General features: G+C 45.1%; 4 protein-coding genes and 1 pseudogene across 4 annotated transcripts; 3 read left to right on the top strand and 2 right to left on the bottom strand.

The window, feature by feature from the left end:
- Positions 1–2,611: 2,611 nt before the first annotated feature.
- On the top strand, positions 2,612–4,104 carry LOC118244706 (olfactory receptor 1020-like). The gene is made up of 2 exons (XM_035539849.1): positions 2,612–3,505; positions 4,072–4,104. Exons 1-2 carry the CDS (start codon positions 2,612–2,614, stop codon positions 4,102–4,104), a joined length of 927 nt encoding a protein of 308 aa, XP_035395742.1.
- A 2,405-nt stretch (positions 4,105–6,509) lies between these two features.
- Positions 6,510–13,700, top strand: LOC118244705 (olfactory receptor 5B12-like). The gene is made up of 2 exons (XM_035539848.1): positions 6,510–7,394; positions 13,641–13,700. Exons 1-2 carry the CDS (start codon positions 6,510–6,512, stop codon positions 13,698–13,700), a joined length of 945 nt encoding a protein of 314 aa, XP_035395741.1.
- Positions 11,516–12,460, bottom strand: LOC118244729 (olfactory receptor 1102-like). The gene has a single exon (XM_035539872.1). The coding sequence runs from the start codon at positions 12,443–12,445 to the stop codon at positions 11,516–11,518; it is 930 nt and encodes a 309-aa protein (XP_035395765.1). The 5' UTR covers positions 12,446–12,460.
- Positions 13,701–16,498: 2,798 nt separating the features above from the next.
- Positions 16,499–17,440, bottom strand: LOC118244730 (olfactory receptor 8U9-like). Its single transcript, XM_035539873.1, has one exon. It carries the CDS (start codon positions 17,426–17,428, stop codon positions 16,499–16,501), a length of 930 nt encoding a protein of 309 aa, XP_035395766.1. The 5' UTR covers positions 17,429–17,440.
- A 2,873-nt stretch (positions 17,441–20,313) lies between these two features.
- Positions 20,314–21,378, top strand: LOC118244301 (olfactory receptor 470-like; annotated as a pseudogene).
- Positions 21,379–22,293: the final 915 nt, after the last annotated feature.

Below are 22,293 nucleotides of genomic sequence, written 5' to 3'. Positions count from 1 at the left end.
AGAGCACGTTGCACAGGATGGCATCCAGGCAGGTTTTGAATATCTCCAGAGAAGGAGACTCCGTAACCTCTCTGGGCAACCTGTCCCAGTGCTCTGTCACCCTCCCAGTAAAGAAGTGCCCCCTCATACTGAGCCAGAACCTCCTGTACTTCAGTTTGTGCCTGTTGCCTCTCGTTCTGTCACTGGGCACAACTGAAAAGAGACTGGCTCCATCCTCTCGACACCCTCCCCTCAGATATTTATGTACATTGATGTGGTCTCTCCTCAGTCTTCTCTTTTCCAAGCTAAGCAGGCCCAGCTCTTCCAGCCTGTCCTCGTATGACAGGAGCTCCAGTTCTCTGATCATCTTCGTAGCCCTCCTCTGAACTTGCTCCAATAGTTCTGTGTCCCTCTGTTACTGGGGAGCCCAGAACCGGACACAATACCTCAAGTGTGGCCTCACCAGGGCTGAGTAGAGGGGGAGGATCACCTCCCTTGACCTGCTGGAAACACTCTTCTGAATGCAGCCCAGGGTACCATTGGCCTTCTTGGTCACAAGGGCGCATTGATGCCTCCCTTCCAGTCAGCCTGCTGTCCACCAGGACTCCCAGGTCCCTCTCTGCAGAGCTGCTCTCCAGCAGGTCAGCCCCAGCCTGTACTGGTGCTTGGGGTTATTCCTCCCTAGGTGCAAGACCCTTCACTTGCCCTTGTTGAACTTCATGAGGTTCCTCTTGGCCCATCTCTCTAGCCTGTCCAGGTCCCTCTGAACGGCAGCACAGCCCCCTGGGGTACCAGCCACTCCTCACAGCTCTGTGTCGTCAGCAAGCCTGCTGAGGGCGCACTCCGTTCCTTCGTCCAGGTCATTGATGAATAAGTTGAACAACACTGCACCCGGTACTGACCCCTAGGGGACACCTGTAGCTACAGGCCTCCAACTAGACTGCAACGCCGAGCACAACCCTCTGAGCTCTGCCATCCAGACAACTGCCAACCCACCTCACCCCCCACGCATCTAGGCTACACTTGCTGAGCTTGTCTATGATCATTGCTGTGTCCTGTCCTCAGCCATGGCTTATCCACGTGGTGTCTTTCAGACACCTGCAGCAGCACAACGACTTCTGGAAATGCATTCCAGTCTTTCTTTTTTTGCTCTGGTAAATCGTGCCGTGAGGAGCCCTGGGGGCTTTCTCCCATGGTAGTACGAGGGGCTGTATTTACTGCTCCCTCACACAGGAGCTGAGCTGCTGGAGTCCGAAAAGGAGCGCCTCTTGCTTCACATCAGGCAAGTTACAACCCCACAGCTTCTCTGCCGGTTAATGGAGGTTTTGCCAACCCACGATATTCTCTGCTGCATTTGACATAAATCCTTGTCTTCCACCACCTGGTAGCTGCAAAAGCACAGGAGGGGCTGTAGCACTGTGACAAAGCAGAGCCCTGCCTGTGCTTAGGCATTTGGCTTTCTTGCTCATGTTCTTTTCCGCCTTTTTTTGGGCTCTTTCAGAAATCAGCTGTACCAAAGTAGGTTTTCATTACAAAAAGAGGGAACAGTGGTTCATACAAATTGTTTTTCTTTTACTTAGGCAATTAAAGTAAGATGAATCAATTTATGCAGGTGTTAAACAAGGTGGGGTCTCATTTTGTTATAAAGAAATGTGACATTTCCAATTGTCAGCAGAATAGGAATATAGTCACCTACAAACCAGCTTCTGGAATCAGTATGTTTTAAAATTTACTCAGTTTTTGAAGTAAGTGTCTTAACCTAATGCTCCTTTTTTATTTTTATTTTTTTTTAAGGATGCTTTGATGTGCTGGACCTCAAAAAGACATAAATCATGAATTTACCAATGTGACTTTTATCCACTGTAAATTAAATATAATAATTTGATAAATGTGATTTTAAGACCACAATAATGATTAAAAGCCAAAGGAAAATGTCTGAACATAATTACATTATGTAATCTGTGATTTCACTGGTACCGTGACTTTTTCTTGCTCTAGGTTTATGTGCAAGTCTACAAGGCTGCTCTGAGGTGTCTTCTGAAATGAAATCACTAGCACCAAAACAGAATCAATTGGAAGCTCTAAAAATGCATGACGACATAGGCCTTGCTCTTTAAAGCTGAACTGTATTTTCCATTTTGAGTTTTGCTGACTTATGAATTTCCTAGAATCTCCTGTAAAAACTACTATACCTTCTGCAGGCTTTTTTTCCATCATGGGAAAGTTCCCTTCCAACTCATCTATGAACACAAGCTGTGGGAACTCAACATTTCTGTCAAACTGAAGTTGAATAAATACCTGATTGTTGTCTTAAATACAAAAATACAAGTGTTAGAAACAAACAAACAAAACATAATTTTAAGTGTCCAGGCATAGGTTAAAAAAATAAAATCATCATTTGTCTCACTCCAACTCACTCCATATTAATTTTTCATCACTTCAAAAGGAAAAAAAAAAAAAAACAACGTAGATAATCTGGGTTTGGACAATACAGCAGAATATACAAAGATGTAGTAGTTAAACTGATGACTGATTACAGGGAAATATGACCCAACACTGAAACTCTGTACTTTTATTTTTTTTATCATTTTGATATTTCTCTTCCTTTTGCCTCAGCAGGTAACACCTGGTCATGGTAGGAAATCACACGCTGACTAAATTTGTCCTCTTGGGAATTACGGACAGTCCATTTGCGCAGGTGCCTCTCTTTGGGTTGTTTCTACTGATTTACGTTTTCACTTTGGTGGGGAACATTGGGATTATGGTCTTGGTTTGGGCTGTTCCCAGCCTTCACACTCCCATGTACTTCTTCCTCACACATTTTTCATTTACTGACATCTGCTATTCCACAGTCATCTCCCCCAAAATGCTAGCAGATCTGTTATCAGAGAACAAAACAATTTCTTTTGCCAGCTGCGTGATGCAATTCCATGGCTTTGTGTTCTTTGCGACTGCTGAGTGTCACCTCCTTGCTGTCATGGCCTACGACCGCTACGTTGCCATCCGCAACCCACTGCTCCACGTGGTGGTCATCTCCAGGCGCATTTGCAAGCAGTTGGTGGCAGCTTCCTACGTTGTTGCCTTTCTCAGCGCCATTGTGTACACGGTCTGCACGTTTGGGGGCTCCTTCTGCGGACCCAACCAGATCAACCACTTCTTCTGTGATGCCAGCCCCGTGCTAAAGCTTGTGTGCTCTGACACCCACAGCAGTGAGATAGTCATCTTCATCACTGTTGCCATAAACGCGGTGGGCACAGGCATGGTCATCTTGCTCTCCTACATCTGTATCCTCCACACTGTCCTGAGGATGCACTCAGCAGGGAGCAGGTCCAGAGCCTTCAACACGTGTGCCTCCCATTTGATGGCCATTTCCCTGTTTTATGGGACAATTTTCTTCATGTACCTCCAACCCGCATCCAGCCATGGCAGCCTGGACAAGGTGGCCTCTGTGTTCTACACCTTGGTTACCCCCATGCTCAACCCACTCATCTACAGCCTGAGGAACAAGGAGGTGAAGGACGCTCTTGTCAAGAGCAGGAGAAAGGTGTTAAGCCACTGGTAACATTAAGAAGGTAAACCAGCTGTGAAATGAATAGTTTATCTCATGTGAGAAAGCCCATGTTGCATTAAAAAATGTATTTTTCCCTAGACCTCAAAACTTTATGTAGGTTCTTCCATAGTTTCTGCACAAAAGTGAATTACAGGGTTTAGCCCTGAGAAATAGACCCCATAATCACATCTTCCTTTGAAGGAAACCAGGAGGAGGGGGAACCTCAAGCTTTATTTCACTTCACAGTCACCAACCGATAGAAAGAAATCACTCAGAATCTCACAGGAAATATGAACCATAGTTTTCTTGATTTATACTTTTTTATAATGATAAATACGTATTTTTCTTGTGAAATTATTGATCTTATCCCTAAACTCCAATAAAATCCCTCACTGTTACCTGTGAGTTATTTATTAGAGCTGAGCTGGTGGAGTGGAGTGAGCAGTTTGGAAAGATAAATGTATTTAGAATTTGCTTTCTGAAAATATAAGATAAAATGTTTAAAATGAAAGCGTGCATTTCTTTCTGACTTAACAAGTGAGAAATCCAGTGGAAGTCAGGATCTCAAGCTATAACTTGGAATATAGAAGGGAATCCCTCCGCAGGCTGGCACACTTCAGCGTGCATTTTCACTTAAAAGGACAAAGCATAGACAATATGACTAGAAATGGCAATGAACTGTTCTGGGAGTGGCCAGCATCAAAGATGAGTTCTGCACAGCGACTGCACCAAGGGGGAGCTGTCATTCACCATCAGCAGTGCTTTACGTTCATTTTAGGTGCCATTTACTTCAGCGGTGAGACAAATGTGACTGCATCTGATGATACACATTGGTGTCACAGGTGCAGGTGCCAGCTCACGGCTCACATGTGCCACGAAAACCAAATGGCATGTTTCATTTAAAAAGTCAGCATGTATCTGGTTTCCACAGTTGAAAGACAATGCTGCACACATCACCTGTGTAGCTGGTAGTGGCTTGTTTCTGAAAACAAACAAACAAACAAACAAACAAAAACAACAACAAAAAAACAGCCATTCTACAAGTTACAGCTTCATTAAAGAAGGGGACACACAAAGAAAGGGCCCACAACACTCGGATGGGGGCCAGCAATCCTTCCCCTTTACCTGGCAAACCTGTAGGAGAAAAAGCATCCTAATTTCTGCTCATCCTAATTAATTCCAAAGGACATTCACTGTTCCTTGAAGGCACACACAGAAGCATTTGTGATTTGGGTGCAACTCTGCAACTTCCTTGCATCATTGTCCACACAAGAGGGCAAGCACAGCTCAGGCTGTGTGGGTCTGTCCAGCAGTGCAGCTTCCTCCTTCTTGGGCACTCGGCCTGGGCTGTCCCTTGCCCACTGATGCCACTTGGACACCAGGGCCAGAACTTATCACACCATCCTCTCCCTCCTCCCCCAAAGGAGCTTGTTAGAAACCAGAGCCCCATCCCCGAGAGATGGAGACGCTAAAGACCACGTGCCTGAGTAGATATAGGTGAATGTCAAAGAGTTTGCAAACACTGAGACTCTTGTTATCAGAGAGGGTGAATCTTTATTTTAAAAACTTCACCAAACCTTGTTATTCTTCCTTCTAGTTTGTTGGCTATTTTTGCTTGCAGTATACAAATATAGAGCTCGCTGCTGCTTGGTGAATTACCCTGCTCTACATTACCCTACTCTTTTCTCTTATTTTTAATTAAGTTTGCAAGGCAGAGACAACTAAAAAGCTTAAAGGTTTAACCAGACTGCATTCCTGAAAGAGGTCTGGATGGCTTTATTCTCATATGTGGTGGTATCCAACTCAGGAAACATCCAAGAAGAACTTCCATCTAAAATGAAGTGGATGCAGAATTGTAAATTTTGATTTTTTTGTTTGTTTGGTTGGTTGGTTTTGTTGTTGCTGTTTTTTGTTAAGATTGATGCTGCAATACTTTCCTTTGAACTTTGCAGAAATGGGGTATACAAAACCCAGAAATTGTGGCTGTAGACAGAAATTTACCACATGAAATACAAACTGAGATCCTCTCTGTGAGTGGTTCTGACACCTCAAAAAGCAGGAAACATTTTTGGTGGGAAGAGCTGGAAATATCCCTCTTTACCCTCCAGGTGCTTCAGGTACAATTTGGTCAGCCCAAAAGTTATTTTGGAAAGAGGAATTCAGATGTTGTGTAGATCATTCACAAAGTGGCCTATGCCACTCAGTTACCTGAGCTCTTAAGACTGTATTCATATAACCTAATCTTATCTATCTAAAAATTATTTCTCACACCTTTAGCTTTAGATATCATACCTAGCTTTATCCTTTGGATAACAGAGAAGACGATGTTTCAGAGTGGTGCCTAGCACAGGTGAGAGAAATACCATCTTTTCCTATAATGCACATATTTCATTAACATGAGCAACAGAGTGTAAATGCTCTGCTATTCTCAAGGAGAGGAAGTTTTGATTAAGATATTCTTGTTAATGTTATCAGGTCTTTGCAGAACAGACCATGGAGAGGCTAATTGGAATACAATTTTTAAAAGCAACCATTTGGATGAATATTTACCATCATCAGACATTTGTCAGACTTACGTTTTCTGTAATGTCTTTCTAAGTACTTCTAGTGGAAAGGCAATCAGGTCTAATTTTTAATCAGACATTTCTGAATAAAAAAGAATTTTCTTACAAATGCCATAGCTGTGCTGTGGATGACATACAGGCAGGCAAACAGATATTCATATCTGTAATGATGTATGGTTTGTTTGCACTGTTGGTGAAATATTATTTAATACAGTCAGTATATTCCATAGGAATACTTGTTTTAGACAAAACTACTTGTTTAAAAAATTCAAATAGAAAACTCTGTAGTACGTAAATATTTATCAAAGGAACCATTTAAACTAGATAAGTACATTGTGTAGGGAGGAGATGCTCTGTATTTTCTTCTTTTTATTTTTATTATCCTCTTCTCTCACAGGTACAATTAAAGGAAGAAAATGTTTATGGGATTTAACCACACAGTCCATGGCTTCATCCTCCTAGGACTTGCAGAGAGCCCAGGCATGCAGCTCCCACTCTTTGGGGTGTTTCTGTTGATGTACATGCTGACCCTCTTGGGGAATCTTGGCATGATGGCCCTGGTCAGGACTGACCGGGGCTTGAACACCCCCATGTACTTCTTCCTTGGTCATTTTTCTTTTGTTGATGCTTGTTACTCCACGGTCATCATGCCCAACATGCTGGTGTCCTTGGCCTCAGGGAACAATGACATTTCCTTTGAGGGCTGCGTGACACAACTTTACAGCTTTGTGTTCTTTGGGATTGCCGAATGCTACCTTTTGGCCATCATGGCGTATGACCGCTACGCCGCTATCTGCAACCCGCTGCGCTATGTGGTCATGTTGCCGCAGGTGGTCTGCATCCAGCTGGTCTCAATGTCCTACATCCTCGGTGTTCTTTATGCAGCTATTTACACTGGCTGCACGTTTGGGGGATCTTTCGGAAAGTCCAACATAATCGATCATTTCTTCTGTGATGTCAGCCCCTTGCTAAAGCTCTCGGGCTCTGACAGACTCATGAGGGAGAGGGTCATCTTCGCTTTTGTTAGCATAAATGGGGTTAGCACCAGCGGAATCATCGTAGTCTCGTACCTATACATCCTCTCCACCGTCCTGAAGATGAGCTCCACACAGAGTAGGTCCAAAGCCTTCAACACATGTGCCTCCCACATGATGGTCATCTCCTTGTTCTATGGGACGGGCTTCTTCATGTACCTCCTGCCCAGCTCCAGCCACAAGGGCCTGGACAAGGTGGCCTCCATATTTTACACTCTGGTGACCCCCCTTCTCAACCCTCTCATCTATTGCCTGAGGAACAGGGAGGTGAAGGAGGCTTCCATGAGATGTGCAAAGAGATTTCTCCATCTTGGTCTTCATTGAAATGGGGAGGGAGGGTCTGAAACTGTAATGAGCGAATAGTTATTTATTTGGTCTCATGGAGAAAGGTCTTATAATAAAGTTTAAATTTGATTCACCCTTCCCAAAAGTTTTCTTTCCCCATCTCTCACTGATGCAGTGGTGCAGGGAAAGAAGCCTGTAGGATACACAGTGCTGTATTCTTTTCTTTCTGTAGCTGTAAGATGGAAGTTGGGGTAAACCTTCTACACTTTACAATTTGTAATATTGCACTTTAATTCTAGATAGATTAATCCAATTTAATGAGCATGGAAAGCTGCGGGGACTCAGCTAACAGAGAAACCCATTCAATCCAATCCTCCACAGTCACATCCTCCTAGGAATGCATCTCAAAATGAATGGAAATTTTGGAACTCATGCAACTCCGAATTTGGAGATGCATTTGATAATGCAGTGGCTATATTTATATTGAACATAATAAACAGTTCTATTTGTTTGGCACACCAGCTATTTTTGTTAGTTCTACAGGCACTTTAAAAAGCCAATTTTGGCAAGATTTCAGTGATTCTGCAGGTGACAGCAGAAAAAATACAAGGTTCTTTTCCAGAGGCAACTTTGATAACAGCAGGATTAATCTCAAAGCTATACCGATACATTTTGAGGATTTTGGCTAGCCTTTTGGTTTAACAGAAACAAATTGAAAACTGATTAAAATTATTTTTAAAAAGCTTTATTGCAATAAAACTTCAGGTATCCCTGAGCAGATAGCAATCCATAACTTCAACTGGTCTCCTCAGATAGATGTAAGACTTCCCGGACATATGCTGGAAATACAATACAGCCCTGAAGAAGCAGTCTAGAAGGTTCCTGGAGTGTGTGGAAGACAGTTTCCTGACTGAGCTGGTTAGTGAGCCTGCTGTTCACGAACAGAGAAGGACTGGTGGGAGATGTGGTGGTAGGGAGTTGTCTTGGGCAGAGTGACCACGAAATGGCAGAGTTCTCTATTCTTGGTGAAGTCAGGAGGGGGGTCAGTAAAACTGTTGCCTTGGACTTCTGGAGGGCTGACTTTGAACTGTTCAGGACACTGGTAGGAAGGGTCCCTTGGGAGTCAGTCCTGAAGGGCAGAGGGTTCCAGGAAGGCTGGATGCCCCTCCAGAAGAAAGTCTTCAAGGCGCAGGAGCAGGCTGTCCCTGTGTGCCGGAAGATGAGCCAGTGGGGAGGAAGACTGGCACAGCTGAACGGGGAAGTTTTGCTGAGTGTCCTGGAGAAAAAGAGAGTCTATATCCTGTGGAAAAAGGGGCAGGCAACTTGGGGAGAGTACAAGGAATTTGCCAGCATATGCAGAGAAAAAATCAGGAAGGCCAAAGCCCAGTACAACTCAACCTGGCCACTATGGTTAAGGATAACAAAAAAAAAAGTTTTTATAAATATATTAATGGCAAGAGGAGGGCCAAGGAAAATCTCCATTCTTTACTGAACGCAGGGGGCAACATGACTACTGAGGATAAAGAAAAGGCTGAGGTTCTTAACGCCTTCTTTACATCTGTCTTTACTAGCCAGACAACTTATCCTCGGGGTACTCAGCCTACTGACCTGGAAATCTGGGACAAGGAGGAGAAGAAACCCCCCACAGTTCAGGTGGAAACAGTTAGAGACCTGCTGCTCCATCTGGACTGTCACAAGTCCATGTGGCCAGATGGGATCCAGCTGAGGGTGCTGAGGGAATTGGCGGATGTGATTGCTGGGCCACTTTCCATTATCTATCAGTAGTCATGGTCATCCAGAGAGGTCCCAGATGACTGGAGACTTGCTAATGTGACGTCCGTCCATAAGAAGGGTTGTAAGGAGGACCCGGGGAACTACAGACCTGTCAGCCTGACCTCAGTGCAAGGAAAGGTGATGGAACAGGTCAGCTTGAATGCAATCATGCAGCATAGTGGGACAATCAGGGGATCAGGCCCAGTAAGAATGGGTTCTTGGAAGGCAAGTCCTGCCTGACACACCTCATCTCCTTCTACAACCAGGTGACCCACCTGGTCTATGAGGGAAAGTCTGTAGACATAGTCTACCTAGACTTCAGCAAGGCCTTTGACACAGTCTCCCACAGTATTCTCCTGGGGAAGCTGGCAGCCCATGGCTTGGACAGGTACACGCTTTGCTGGGTTAAAAACTGGCTGGACAGCTGGGCCCAGAGAGTGGTGGTGAACAGAGTTAAATCCAGCTGGCGATCAGTCACTAGTGATGTTCTCCAGGGGTTGGTGTTGGGGCCCAACCTCTTTAATATCTTTATTAATGACTTCAATGAGGGAATTGAGTGCACCCTCAGTAAGTTTGCAGATAACACCAAGTTGGGGGGACGTGTCAATTTGCTGGAAGGTAGGAAGGCCCTGCAGAGGGACCTGGACAGGTTGGATCGATGGGCAGAGGCCAATGGGGTGAGGTTCAACATGGCTAAGTGCCAGGTCCTGCACTTTCGCCACAACAACCCCATGCAACGCTACAGGCTTGGGACAGAGTGTCTTGAAAGCTCTGCAGAGGAAAAGGATCTGGGGGTGCTGATTGACACTCGCCTGAACTTGAGCCAGCATTGTGCCCAGGTGGTCAAAAGGCCAATGACATCCTGGCTTGTATCAGGAATAGTGTAGACAGCAGGACCAGGGGAGTGATCGTCCCCCTATACTGAGCTCTGGGGAGGCCGCACCTTGAGTGCTGCATTCAGCTTTGGGCCCCTCAGTACAAGAAGGACATTGAGGCCCTGGAGTGTGTCCAGAGAAGGGCTACGAAGCTGGTGAAGGGCCTGGAACACAAGTCCTGTGAGGAGCAGCTGAGGGAACTGGGGTCGTTTAGTCTGGAGAAGAGGAGGCGAGGGGAGACCTTATTGCTCTCTACAACTACCTGAAACAAAGGTGTGGGGAGCTGGGGGTCAGCCTCTTCAATAGGACTAGAGGGGCCTCAAGTTGTGCCAGGGGAGGTTTAGGTTGGAAATTAGGAGACATTTCTTCTCAGAAAGAGCAGTCAGGCATTGGAACGGGTTGCCCAGGAAAGTGGTGGAGTCACTGTCCCTGGGGGTGTTCAAGGAAAGGTTGGATGTGGTGCTCAGGGACATTGTTTAGTGGACAACATTGGTAGTAGTGTGAAGGTTGGACCAGATGATCTTGAAAGTCTTTTCCAACCGTAATGATTCTATGATTGGTACGTTTATGTATGTGTGATTTGGAGTGTCTTTCAGAATGAGTATTTATTTTGAATTAGGACTTTGCAGTTCCAGCAGTTTCTGAGAATTGGTTGAGCTGGATTTTGTCCTCCAAGACAAGCAACCATGAAATGCAGACACACTAATTGTGTCCCTTCCCTCCCATTTTCTTGGTTGCATAAAAACTGACACGAGCTTCCTATGAGTTCTTGGCAGTGCTAGATTAAAGGTTACACCAGATGATCCTAGAGGTCTTTTCCAACCCAAACGATTCTACGATTTTGTAAACCCCCTAAAGGGGGAATGAGGCAGATAAGAAGTGAGGCATTGAGGTAGCATAGTGGATGTTTTAAGTAGACAAAATATTTGTGGCAAAGAAAAAAAAAAAGAGGCCATAAAATGGGATTTAAGCTATAAACTGGGGAATGCTGGTGGATGTGGAGGAAGATTTTGACAGGGCTATCAAGGAGCATGGGGCTATTGTCCAATGTACATCTGAAAAGGCCATGAAAAAGCTAAGAGCAATAAAATATGGAAGGTAAATCAGACTGTCCACAATATCTGACTACTGGAACAAGCCAGTAGCAGAAGAAGAGCAAGACTTCACAGAATTATGGACTGGCCGAGGTAGGAAGACACCTCTGGAGGTCATCTGGTCCTATCGCCTGCTCAGGAAGGGACACCCAGAGCAGATTGCCCAGGATCGTGTCCTGGTGGTTTCTAGAGATCTCCAAGGAGGAGACTGCACAGCCTCTCTGGACAACAGATTCCTTGCAAATATTCAAAGCCAAATCTGGCATTCTCAAGTACAAGGCAGGGAAACAAAAATTCTTGGTGTCAAGTGAAGTTATGGAGTCCTCTATCACAAAACCAGCAGATCAATATTGTGCTGGAGCTACTTCCACATGACAAACTCCTTCAGGGCATTCCTCACATCCCTGTTCCTGAGGCTGTAGATCAGAGGGTTCAGCATGGGGACCACCAATGAGTAAAACACAGCAAAGATCTTGTCAGTGTTCAGGACATTGCTGGAGCTTGGTCGGAAGTTCAGGGCGAGGATAGACCCATGGAAGATGGTGACTCCGGCCAGGTGAGAGGTGCAGGTGGAAAAGGCTTTGTGCCGGCCCTTAGCGGAGCTGATCTTTGAGATGGCAGAGAGGATGAAAGCATAGGAGACCAGGACAGCCAGGATGGTCACCATCTCAACCAATCCTGCAAGACCGAATATCAAGGACCTGTTGATATGGGTGTCAGAGCAGGACAGTGCTAGAACAGGCATGATACCACAGTAGAAATGGTTGACCTCAGCTGGCCGGCAGAAAGACAGGCTGAAGGTGAAGTCCGTGTGCACCAGAGAGTGCAGCAGCCCGAGGACATATGAGCCAGCCACCAACAGGATGCAGACCTGTCGAGACATGATGGCCGTGTAAAGCAGAGGGCTGCAGATGGCCACGTAGCGGTCGTATGCCATGGCAGCCAGCAGGAAGCACTCGGTGGTCCCAAAACCTATGAAAAAAAACATCTGGGCAGCGCAGCCAGCCAGGGAGATGGTTTTCTTCTCTGTCAGAAAGTTCACTAAAGTCCTTGGTGCCACCACTGTTGAGTAGCAAGCATCCAGGAGAGACAAACTGCTGAGGAAAAAGTACATGGGCGTCTGAAGTTGGCCACTGCTCCTGATCAGCACAACCATCCCCAGGTTCCCTGCCAGTGTGGTGGCATAAATGAGGAGGAACAGCACGAAGAGAGGTGCCTGCAGCCTGGGGTTGTCCGTGAGTCCCAAGAGAGTCAGTTCTGTAACTTGCCCAGTTTGATTCTCCTCGGCCATTTCCTCCAGAAGCACTGTGAGTTATGTCCACAGAGCTACAATGAAAGTTATAAATTAACAGGCAGACTCAGCACCTAAAAAGACCTACACTGGCTATTGCTCCTATTACCAAAGATTTGTTTAATTTTTAACCAACATGCATGAAAAAACAACTTGACAAGACAATGGAAATTTATTTCAGTATCAGTTACTCTGCCAAGTGTTCGATTTTTTATTCATTCGCTTGCATATATATATATTATCTATTGTATATTCATATGTAATATGATCAGTATGATAATATGGATCACACTTCAGTGCAGCCCTCGGGGAGGGAAGGGAAGGGAAGGGAAGGGAAGGGAAGGGAAGGGAAGGGAAGGGAAGGGAAGGGAAGGGAAGGGAAGGGAAGGGAAGGGAAGGGAAGGGAAGGGAAGGGAAGGGAAGGGAAGGGAAGGGAAGGGAAGGGAAGGGAAGGGAAGGGAAGGGAAGGGAAGGGAAGGGAAGGGAAGGGAAGGGAAGGGAAGGGAAGGGAAGGGAAGGGAAGGGAAGGGAAGGGAAGGGAAGGGAAGGGAAGGGAAGGGAAGGGAAGGGAAGGGAAGGGGCATTTCCCGACATCAGCCTCCTGGAGATCTGCATGCAAGGTGAGGCTGCTTTTGACAGTGAATCATTGCACAGAAAGGGGGAAAACACAGCTGAAAAGGTGGCCCAGGCATCTGCAGTGACTGGACATCACCAGGGAGCGTGAGAGTAACTGCAGCAGATTTACTCCTTCTTTTTAATGCCTCCAACTTTCCGAATGCCTACTTGGTAGAGCGTTCTTAAAGATTCTTTTGCTTGCATTGTTGCACAGAGGAAAGATGAAAATCATACTCAGCCCTCCATAACTATTCATTATTTTTTTTTTATTTTGGGGTTAAGCTTTTCTGGAGTATAAAGAAGTGGAGCTGTGCCACCATTTGAGATAAAAGAAATTCTTAAAAAAGGTGGCACAACAAATCTTCACATTTATAACTTCCTTCTCAATGCTATTTCATTTTAAAATCCATACTTAGGAGTTTTAAATACAAGCAAATATCTGTTTAAATTCATGTTTATATTAAATGTATTAAATATACCAATGCTTCCTGACCCGTTCTCACAAAAATCAGTGGGAGATACAGAGCAACACTCCAGGAGCAGCCACTATTACATAAATATATATTTAAAGCAAAATGAGAAAAGAGCCAGTTTTAAAGAAAAATTGGGGGGTAAGCGTGCCCACATCAGCTTCATGTAGTCTAGGATCATGGAAATCACCATGCTCCTTGTAGAGTTTCTGTCCCTGTAACCTAATGTTGTTAGTGAAACGAGTACAGCTTTCCCATACTGATGCAGGTAAATCAGTGTAAAATGGGCATTAGTGAGCCTGGCTGGGACTTGTAGTGAAAAAATCAAATAAACTCTGTGCCCAGGTGCAAGAAGTGCATGGGATTTAGCTGCATGCCAGACAATGTGCCCAATTCCTGATACAGGAACAGGGGTCAGAATGCTGCAAGAAATCCTACAGAAACCCCAGACTACTCAGGGTGAAATTCCCCAGCATTGCAGAGAAAGACATGGTATAACTGGTAATTCACCTGGTAGCTGGCATCACAGCCTTCAAAAAATTCAGGTGCCCTGTTCTCCCCTTTTGCCACTATAGCTCTTACAAGAGAATCCCTCTTCTTATCTTCTCTAATAAAGATATGGCTGAGAACAACCAAACCCATCTCTACAGACCTGACTCTGAGCAAGGCAGTTGTTCTCTTTCCCCTCCTTCCTGCAGGGGATGCACACACCGTGGGCGTCCTCTGCTCCTCACCAGCGGGGACCTCACCTCTGCAGCGGGCAGCACTGGTGCACAGCAGGTGGCAAGGACGTATCTTTGGTCTGAGCAACCCACCTGATTTAATTGCTTTTTAATGCTCTTGTCACCAATCCAACCCTGCTGGGACTTCTAAGGTGCTTTGGTCGAGAAGTGGTTTTGAAGACTTCCTTTGGGAGTGATGCAATTATTTTTATATTCCTGTTTCCATATCTACCATGTTTTCCATGTATTTTTTTCATAAATATATATTTCATATACATACATATTTTTTCCATATACATCTTTGTTTTCCATATATACATATATACATATTTATATTCCCATTTCAATATATATTTCCTGCAGAGTTCATGTATTTATTTATGTACACACATGCAGATATAGATATATATATGCCAGGGAACAATGAAAAAGAAAACACATACTTTACAGTGATGCAACAAATGAACAAACAAACGAGGATCAGTGAGTTCTGGCCAGCCCAAACCAATGCAAAGCCAACTGTACTCCTTTTATTAAAGCAAAAACACAGTGAAATAAGAGAAGAGAAGAAGAGAAAGAGAAGAGAAAGAGAAAGAGAAAGAGAAAGAGAAAGAGAAGAGAAGAGAAGAGAAGAGAAGAGAAGAGAAGAGAAGAGAAGAGAAGAGAAGAGAAGAGAAGAGAAGAGAAGAGAAGAGAAGAGAAGAGAAGAGAAGAGAAGAGAAGAGAAGAGAAGAGAAGAGAAGAGAAGAGAGGAGAGGAGAGGAGAGGAGAGGAGAGGAGAGGAGAGGAGGGGAGGGGAGGGGAGGGGAGGGGAGGGGAGGGGAGGGGAGGGGAGGGGAGGGAGGGGAGAGGAGGGGAGGGGAGAGGAGGGGAGGGGAGAGGAGAGGAGAGGAGAGGAGAGGAGAGGAGAGGAGAGGAGAGGAGAGGAGAGGAGAGGAGAGGAGAGGAGAGGAGAGGAGAGGAGAGGAGAGGAGAGGAGAGGAGAGGAGAGGAGAGGAGAGGAGAGGAGAGGAGAGGAGAAAAAAGAAAATTCCTTTCCCTTGTTATGCCAAAATTTACCACAGTCTGTGCAAGGCTGAGGCCAAAACTCATCTCTCTCAGCAGGCTGAAATGCCCTTTTCGGGGGGGATTCCTTTTTTTTTTTTCCTTTCCTGCAAGGAGTTAGAAGAGAGGGGAATAGGCAGTGCTACGTATTTGTTTGGCAGGTGTTGGAGCAGAAGAGGGCTAAAAGAGGAAGTCACTGCAGTGGAAATGTTGGAAAACATTGTGTTGCTGAAATCTAGCTGGAGTGGCACCAAAAATTACACCTGAGACAGTTAAATAATAACCAGGGGTGAGAGGAGGTATTGACTGAGTGGAAAATTTACTATAGCAAGAACATTGTTTTCATTTGAGGTCATTTTACTTTTTGTTTATTTGTTTATTTGTTTTTATCCAAAGTTATTTGTTTCTTAACAATATGACAGAGAAATCTTCAGCATATTGATATCAGTCCCCATTCTGTAACATCTTGATTTGTTGTACTGAAAGTCCACTTTTTAATACGCTGGAAAACACAGCCTTGTTGATTCAATAAATGGAGAACCAGTTGTTATTAACCCAACATATGATGAAGTCATTTACATTTGCACACCATCTGAGAAGTAGATGTAGGAACAGACAAGGCAAGGCTGAAATTACCCAGGGGGTTGCAGGAAAATCAGCACAAACACTCACTGCAAAAGTCAAGTGATTTAAAAGTGTCAAGTTATTAAAAGATTATATGATGGGTCCTCCCTGTCCTGCAGTCCTTCAGGTCACTTCCATTCCCACCCAATCCTGTAGGCACAGAGTTTCACAGATACGTTGAGAAGAACCCTTCATAGAAGGGTTTGTGACTGTCCTTGTGGCTTCTCCTCTCAATGTTAGCCATCTGGAAACCCGTGTCCAGTGTAAACCAGGCTTTCTCTGTACTCACTGAACAGAGAAATGGGATAAGCAGGATGAATCAAGCTCTGTGGCGGGATGGCACACCGCTCACGGACAATTGATGGTACGTAAAATTGGGTTTCACCTCACCTAACTTTGGCTATACAGAAGTTAGTGTCTGTTCTGTGTCAGTTACTGTATCTCTCCCTGTTGCTGAGTGCAAGAAACTATGTAGAAATTGCTCCCGGTCCACCTTCAGTGCAGATTTGAATGCAGTTTTGAGCCCCATTCAATAATAGCGATAAGGAAATGCTGCCCTGGTCACCCACTTCCCTCACTCACAGCCTTCTCCCAGCCACTCTTCTCAGGGCAGCCTTCACCTCCCTGTTCCTCAGGCTGTAGACCAAGGGGTTCATCATGGGGGTCATGATGGTATAAAATAGTGTGGCCGCTTTGTTCTCATCCAATGCATAGGTGGAGCTGGGGCGCAGGTACGTGAACAAAATCGCCCCGTAAAACATGGTGACCACCGTCAGGTGGGAGGCACAGGTGGAGAAGGCTTTTCTCTGGCTCTGAGGAGAGTGGATCCTCAGAATGGCAGGGAGGATATAGATGTAAGAGACAAAGATAATGGTCACAGTGCTGAGACAGTTTATGCTGACAAGAGCGAGGACAACCAGCTCGTAGGTGTGGGTGTCGGAGCAGGAGAGAGCTAGGAGCGGGGCGATGTCGCAGAAGTAGTGATTGATGACATAGGTTCGGCAGAAGGAGGATGTAAAGATGAAAGTGGTATGCGTCACCGCATGCACAACGCTGATGGCGTAGGAAGCAGCCACGAGCCAGCGGCACGTCGCTCTGCACATGATGGTGGGGTACAGGAGGGGCTTGCAGATGGCCACGTACCGGTCGTAGGCCATCACAGCCAGCAAGAGGCACTCGGTGATCCCAAAAACAACGAAGAAGCACAGCTGGGCTGCGCACTCTGAGAAGCCAATAGTTTTGTTCTCCATCAGGATCTGTACCAGCATTTTTGGGAGGATGATGGAGGAGTAGCAGATGTCAACAAAAGCCAAGTGGCTGAGGAAATAGTACATGGGGGTGTGAAGGTTAAGATTGGTCCTGATTAATGCAATCAGCCCAAAATTCCCCAGGAGTGTCACTATGTACGTGGACAGGAAAACCAGGAAAAGGGGGACCTGCAGATCTGGGCGGGTGGTCAGCCCCAGGAGAATGAACTCATGCATGTCAGTGTGATTGACAGGTGTCATTCTCCGTAAAACGTTCAGTCTGTGGGGGAAGGATAAAGCAACAGAAAATGCCAGGATCAGGAGGGGAGCAGGGGAAACCAGGCTTGCACCTCTGGCAGCTTCAGTCCTCTGATTTTGGGCAGCTCAGCAGGACCCTCAGCTTCCCATGTGCTGACAAGAGGAGGCAGAGTGCTTCCGTACTGGAGCGTCATGCTGGGCTTCCAGCCGCTCCTGGGAGAGCCAAACCTCTTCAAAACCATTTGAAAAGTAAACCTTAGCTCTCAAGATAAAGAGTGAGAATGCCAACCTGGGTTGAGTTCAGCATTTCATCTCCAACATGGCTTCATCATTTGTGCACTCCTGGTGACATTTAACTCAGGTGGAAATTCAAGACTGTGGGCATTATTCAGCAATAACCTGTTTTGGTTTTGGTTTAAATTGAGATACTTAATGCATTTTGATTTTCCTTAGTGAATATCAGGTGCCTTTCAAAAAGAATTAAAGGGGGAGGAAAAAACAATTTTTGTTTGTTTTTAAATAAAACTACATGAAACAATTCAACTTTCAGAAATACCTTCCCTATTGATTTTCATTTCCCTTTGCAAAACAGAGGGGAGCAAAAGCATGGGCATTTTTCTTCTAAGTCTGACGTGAACACACAGTTTTCATTATACATGGTCTTCACAACTCCATAGGAAAGGAAGCGCGTGGTTGCACAGTGGTGGCTGGCAACTTAACTTGGACGTACAGCCAAGGCCAAAAGAGCAAGCACATGAGGAGCTGAGCAGGGAAGGGAGAGGAAATAATACAGTCTGCACTGAAAGCACTGGGGTCATCATCTGCTATTACAGTGGCACCTACAGAAACATGGGATGTCCATGTGTCTCCCTGTTTTATATCATCTAAACTTTAAAGCAGTCCTCTTCCCGTGTTAGTTTCCTTATGCTATGCCCAGTCTATTTGATATAAATCAGATATCTTAAACTTCTGGTCCTTTCTTTCACCTATCTCACTACATTCAAATTCATAAGACAAACAGAAAGGTGCTTATTGCAGCTCCGTGATGCCCCTTAACATCCTACTGGTTCAGAGCTGAGGACCTCACCTTGGGCATGACTTCTCCCACAGAGCTCAGATCTTCAGGTCCACATAGCTCCTTCAGCAACTGGGATGACTTTGTTTGCTCCTCCAGAAGAAATGACCAAGGCCATAATTCATCTTCAAACAGATGTTGGGAGTGCTTTTTAGTGATCATTCCTTAAACACTGCACTGAGAATGATTGTTGAATAAGTTTTTAGTGATCAAACGGTATTTATATCAATTTCTGTGACGTTGGAGGCATTCCATTCCATGGAGACTAGAAACTTGACAACAAGCAAAATCCACTTGGAATATAAATTTCTTGATCTGCATGTTCACTAATGAAGCCCACGAATAATTTGTTTTGAATATCTGGATTTAAGCAGATGTCCTCCCCCATCTCCCATACTGAGGAAAGGGAGCGGATGAAAAACAAAACATTTACATCAGCACTTATACATGATTCACCAAAAGAAAAAAAAAACAACTTTCTTCCACAGTCACACCTGTTCTCTGTATTCTTTTTTAGTGCCACTCTAGCTAGATTTTGGCAGTGCAAACATATTTCTTCCGATCATTTCTACTGCGATGAGCTCCCTGTGTCAGCACCCTCTTGCTCCAACACACACCTCAAATAAACATAGATTTTTGCCTCTTCTGGCTTTACTGTGATCACTTCGCTTCTGCTTGTCTACTACCTCAACATGTTTTCTACTATCTTGGGGATCCAAGCAGCTGCCCATCTAAATAAATAAATAAATAAATAAATGATCCCATCTGCATGATGGCATCTATTGCAGCATTTTCCAGCACGTGTCCAATGTGGTTTCAAAGGTAGGAAAAGTACCATTAGCCCAAAATATCATGAAGTCTGACAGATTAGGTCTGTATTACTGTTTTCATTCTCTCTCCTTATTCTGTTCATTAAATCTTAGTCACTCAGAAAATATGTAAAAACATGATCTGTGCTCAAATGTACAGCAATACCAAAAATCCTGTAATGAATTTTAATATAAAAGAATGCAGAAAACAGCCTACACATACACACACCCAAAAAAAAAAAAAAAAAAAGCTTATGAGAGTCTATGTGGCTTCTTTCCCAAAGACACCTGCCAGCTTTTGGACTCCAGCTCCCCAAAATGAGGAAAGACATGGAGGCAAGCTCAGAGCAAGAGGGCTGCGCGCTCAGCTGGGGCAGGTCGGACTGCTGGAGGCAGCTGCTCTGCAGGCTTAATGTCGACCCACCAAAATCCAGAAAATTTCAGTGCTGACAGGATGAGCACTGAATTGTTCAAAGGAAAGAAAGAAATGGCAAGGTGCGAGATGAATCACTGAGTGGCATTAGCATGTGGTGCGTGTGCTAGTGCTAGTCACCACAAACGGTCCCCTTGACGCATGTGGGGTTTCTTACCCCGCATCCCATGCAGGACTCTGGGAAAGAATACCAAAGCCAGACTGGAAGCAGAAAGTGGTGGTTTATTTTTCTTTAAATCAACATTTTGTTTTGAGAAATGAAAATCTAATTATGGGGTGGTAGTGTGTTTTTTTTTTCTCTTCCAGACTATCTACTGCTACCTCAGCACTTGTGTTTAACTCAGCATTGAGTCTGAGCATGATTTAGCTGAATGTTGTGCAGACTTCTTCATCTGACTGTTCTTCATCCTGTCACCGGATTCTCTAGGAAACAATCCATCTTGCTCCAAAATAAACACCCTAAATAGCTTATCTGAATACTTCCTGGAAGTTCACACTTCTCCCCATTGACTACTGACTCCCCATTGACAGACACTGTCTCGGAGGTGGCCATTGACCTATCAAGGGTGTGATGTTAGGTGGGAAGAGCCTTGTCTGCAGTGTCAGACCCTGTGGTCTTTCCTGCAATCATCCCATCACTGAAAGTGAGCCCTCTCTGAGGGTGTCAACGGGGATGTCATGCAGACCAGAACAGCAGATGTTTCAAAAGAACCCATCTCTCATGTAATAGCAGGGACTTTGGGCCCTATTAAAACAAAAACATCTCTTTCAACTTCTCTGAGATGCAGAACGTCCCCAGTGCCACCATGAATTATCCTTTCACCCCACGGCGATAGCTTATTTGTGCCCTTCGCCTTTTGTCCCACTCACAGAGACACACTTTCACTAAGGGAATGACAAGAAGAAACAGGCCAGTGGTGGAAGAGATCATTCTTTAGGGAATCGCAGTTGTTCAGGAGCTGCAGGTGGCTCTCTTTGTGCTGTTCCTTCTTGTCTATGTCACCTCCTTGGTGGGAACCTCAGCACGAACACGTTTATCAGGCTCGACTTGGGACTGTGCCTCTTCCTCTGCCACCTCTCTCTGCTAGATCTTGGCAGGTCCTCAGCAGTTGCTCCCAAAATGCTGGCAAATTGCTTTGCAGAAAGGAAAGCCATCTCCGTGCTGGGGTGTGCTGCACAGGTCTACTTTCCTGGGGTCTGCATGGTCAGTGAGTGTTCCCTGCTGGCTGCGCTGGCCTGTGACTGCTACATGGCCATCTGCAACCCTCTGCTCTATGTGGTCACCATGTCATCCATCACGTGTGCATCCTTCCCCCACTCTGACACCATCTCTGTGCTCATCTTCACATCCTGTGCCTCCATCCTGGCCGTCGTCCTGAAAAACACGCTCTGCTGAGCAGCAGCACAAAGCCTTCTCCACCTGTGCTGCCTGCCTCACTGCCTCACCCTCTACTATGGTTCCATCTTCTTCATTTATGCCTGGCCTAGCTCTGCCTATGTCCTGGGGAGGGACAAGGTGGTCTCTGTGCTTTACACCATGGTGATGCCCATGCTAAACCCCTTCATCTACACCCTGAGGAACCAGGATGAGAAGGATGCACTGAAGAGACTGGTGAAGAGACAAACAGCTTCTTAACAGAAGAAAAGTAGGGATTACACATCCCCAAAGATGTGTATAGCAAGAAGGAAGCATTTCTATCTTCTCTTGTTTGTGTTTTCATTTTTGCTTTCAGAGTCAGTGCAGGATGATGTAATAGAGGAGCATAAGCACTTTAGATCCTGAAGTGCTGGCTGATGGACAGGAGGTGTCACTGTGCAGACAGACGTCCTCTCCTCCCCATATGTAATTTATATCAGTACTACAAAATGGGATCTCATCTGTGGCTAGCCTGGTTGTTTACATGATGAACTGTACATCAGCTTCTTCAAGCTGGGCTTTATCTGCGTTAAATATTCCTTACTTACACCCAAATCAGTAGCTCAGTCAGAGCACCTTATAGCATGAATACTACGTCTCTGCTCCTGAACAGTCTGTTATTTCCCTCCAATGCTGTATTGCACCTTATAAACATGTTTTTCATAGTCTTAGATTATTTCCCCCTGTGACATGTTCACATCAGTGTGGATAGCATGGGTCAGATTTGAAGAATTGATGTTAGGAAGTGCAGAGGCCTCTGGGAATGAATTCAGTCACATGAACATAAACTCTAACACCATGGAGATGCCTCCAGTTCTCCCTCTGATCTTTCAGATGCTGTTCCAGTGGTCTGACTCTTTGGAAGGCTATATGGCGTATATGTCAAGCATGTGCCAGTGTCTTCTGCACCTAAGGGAAGAGCAAGTGGTACAAGGTTTCTACATGAGGGCAACCAAACCCTGGCCTGGCCTGGGGAGTTTCACAGCATCATGCTCCTTTGCTGCAACACACATTTCCAGCATCACTTGTAGGAAGACAAACAAGAAAGATGAAGTTGTTTCCAAGTTGTTAAAGTACTTTATTTTCCTTTATAAAGTTTTAGTCCAACTGAAAGGAAAAAGAAAAAAGAAAAAA

The sequence above is a fragment of the Cygnus atratus genome, chromosome 5, assembly GCF_013377495.2.
Source record: "Cygnus atratus isolate AKBS03 ecotype Queensland, Australia chromosome 5, CAtr_DNAZoo_HiC_assembly, whole genome shotgun sequence".
Classification (NCBI taxonomy): domain Eukaryota; kingdom Metazoa; phylum Chordata; class Aves; order Anseriformes; family Anatidae; genus Cygnus; species Cygnus atratus.
The sequence above is the reverse complement of the archived record's forward strand: the minus strand, read 5'-3'. Positions and strand labels throughout refer to the sequence as shown.

Bases quoted from the DNA above. Each gene is read 5' to 3' on its own strand.
- LOC118244706 (XM_035539849.1), top strand. From the start codon at position 2,612: ATGGTAGGAAATCACACGCTGACTAAATTTGTCCTCTTGGGAATTACG. The intron at 3,506-4,071 runs GTCAAGAGCAGG...TTAACAAGTGAG, and splicing joins AGGAGGTGAAGGACGCTCTT to AAATCCAGTGGAAGTCAGGA.
- LOC118244729 (XM_035539872.1), bottom strand. From the start codon at position 12,445: ATGGCCGAGGAGAATCAAACTGGGCAAGTTACAGAACTGACTCTCTTG.
- LOC118244730 (XM_035539873.1), bottom strand. From the start codon at position 17,428: ATGACACCTGTCAATCACACTGACATGCATGAGTTCATTCTCCTGGGG.
- LOC118244705 (XM_035539848.1), top strand. From the start codon at position 6,510: ATGTTTATGGGATTTAACCACACAGTCCATGGCTTCATCCTCCTAGGA. The intron at 7,395-13,640 runs GTGAAGGAGGCT...AAGCAAAATGAG, and splicing joins ATTGCCTGAGGAACAGGGAG to AAAAGAGCCAGTTTTAAAGA.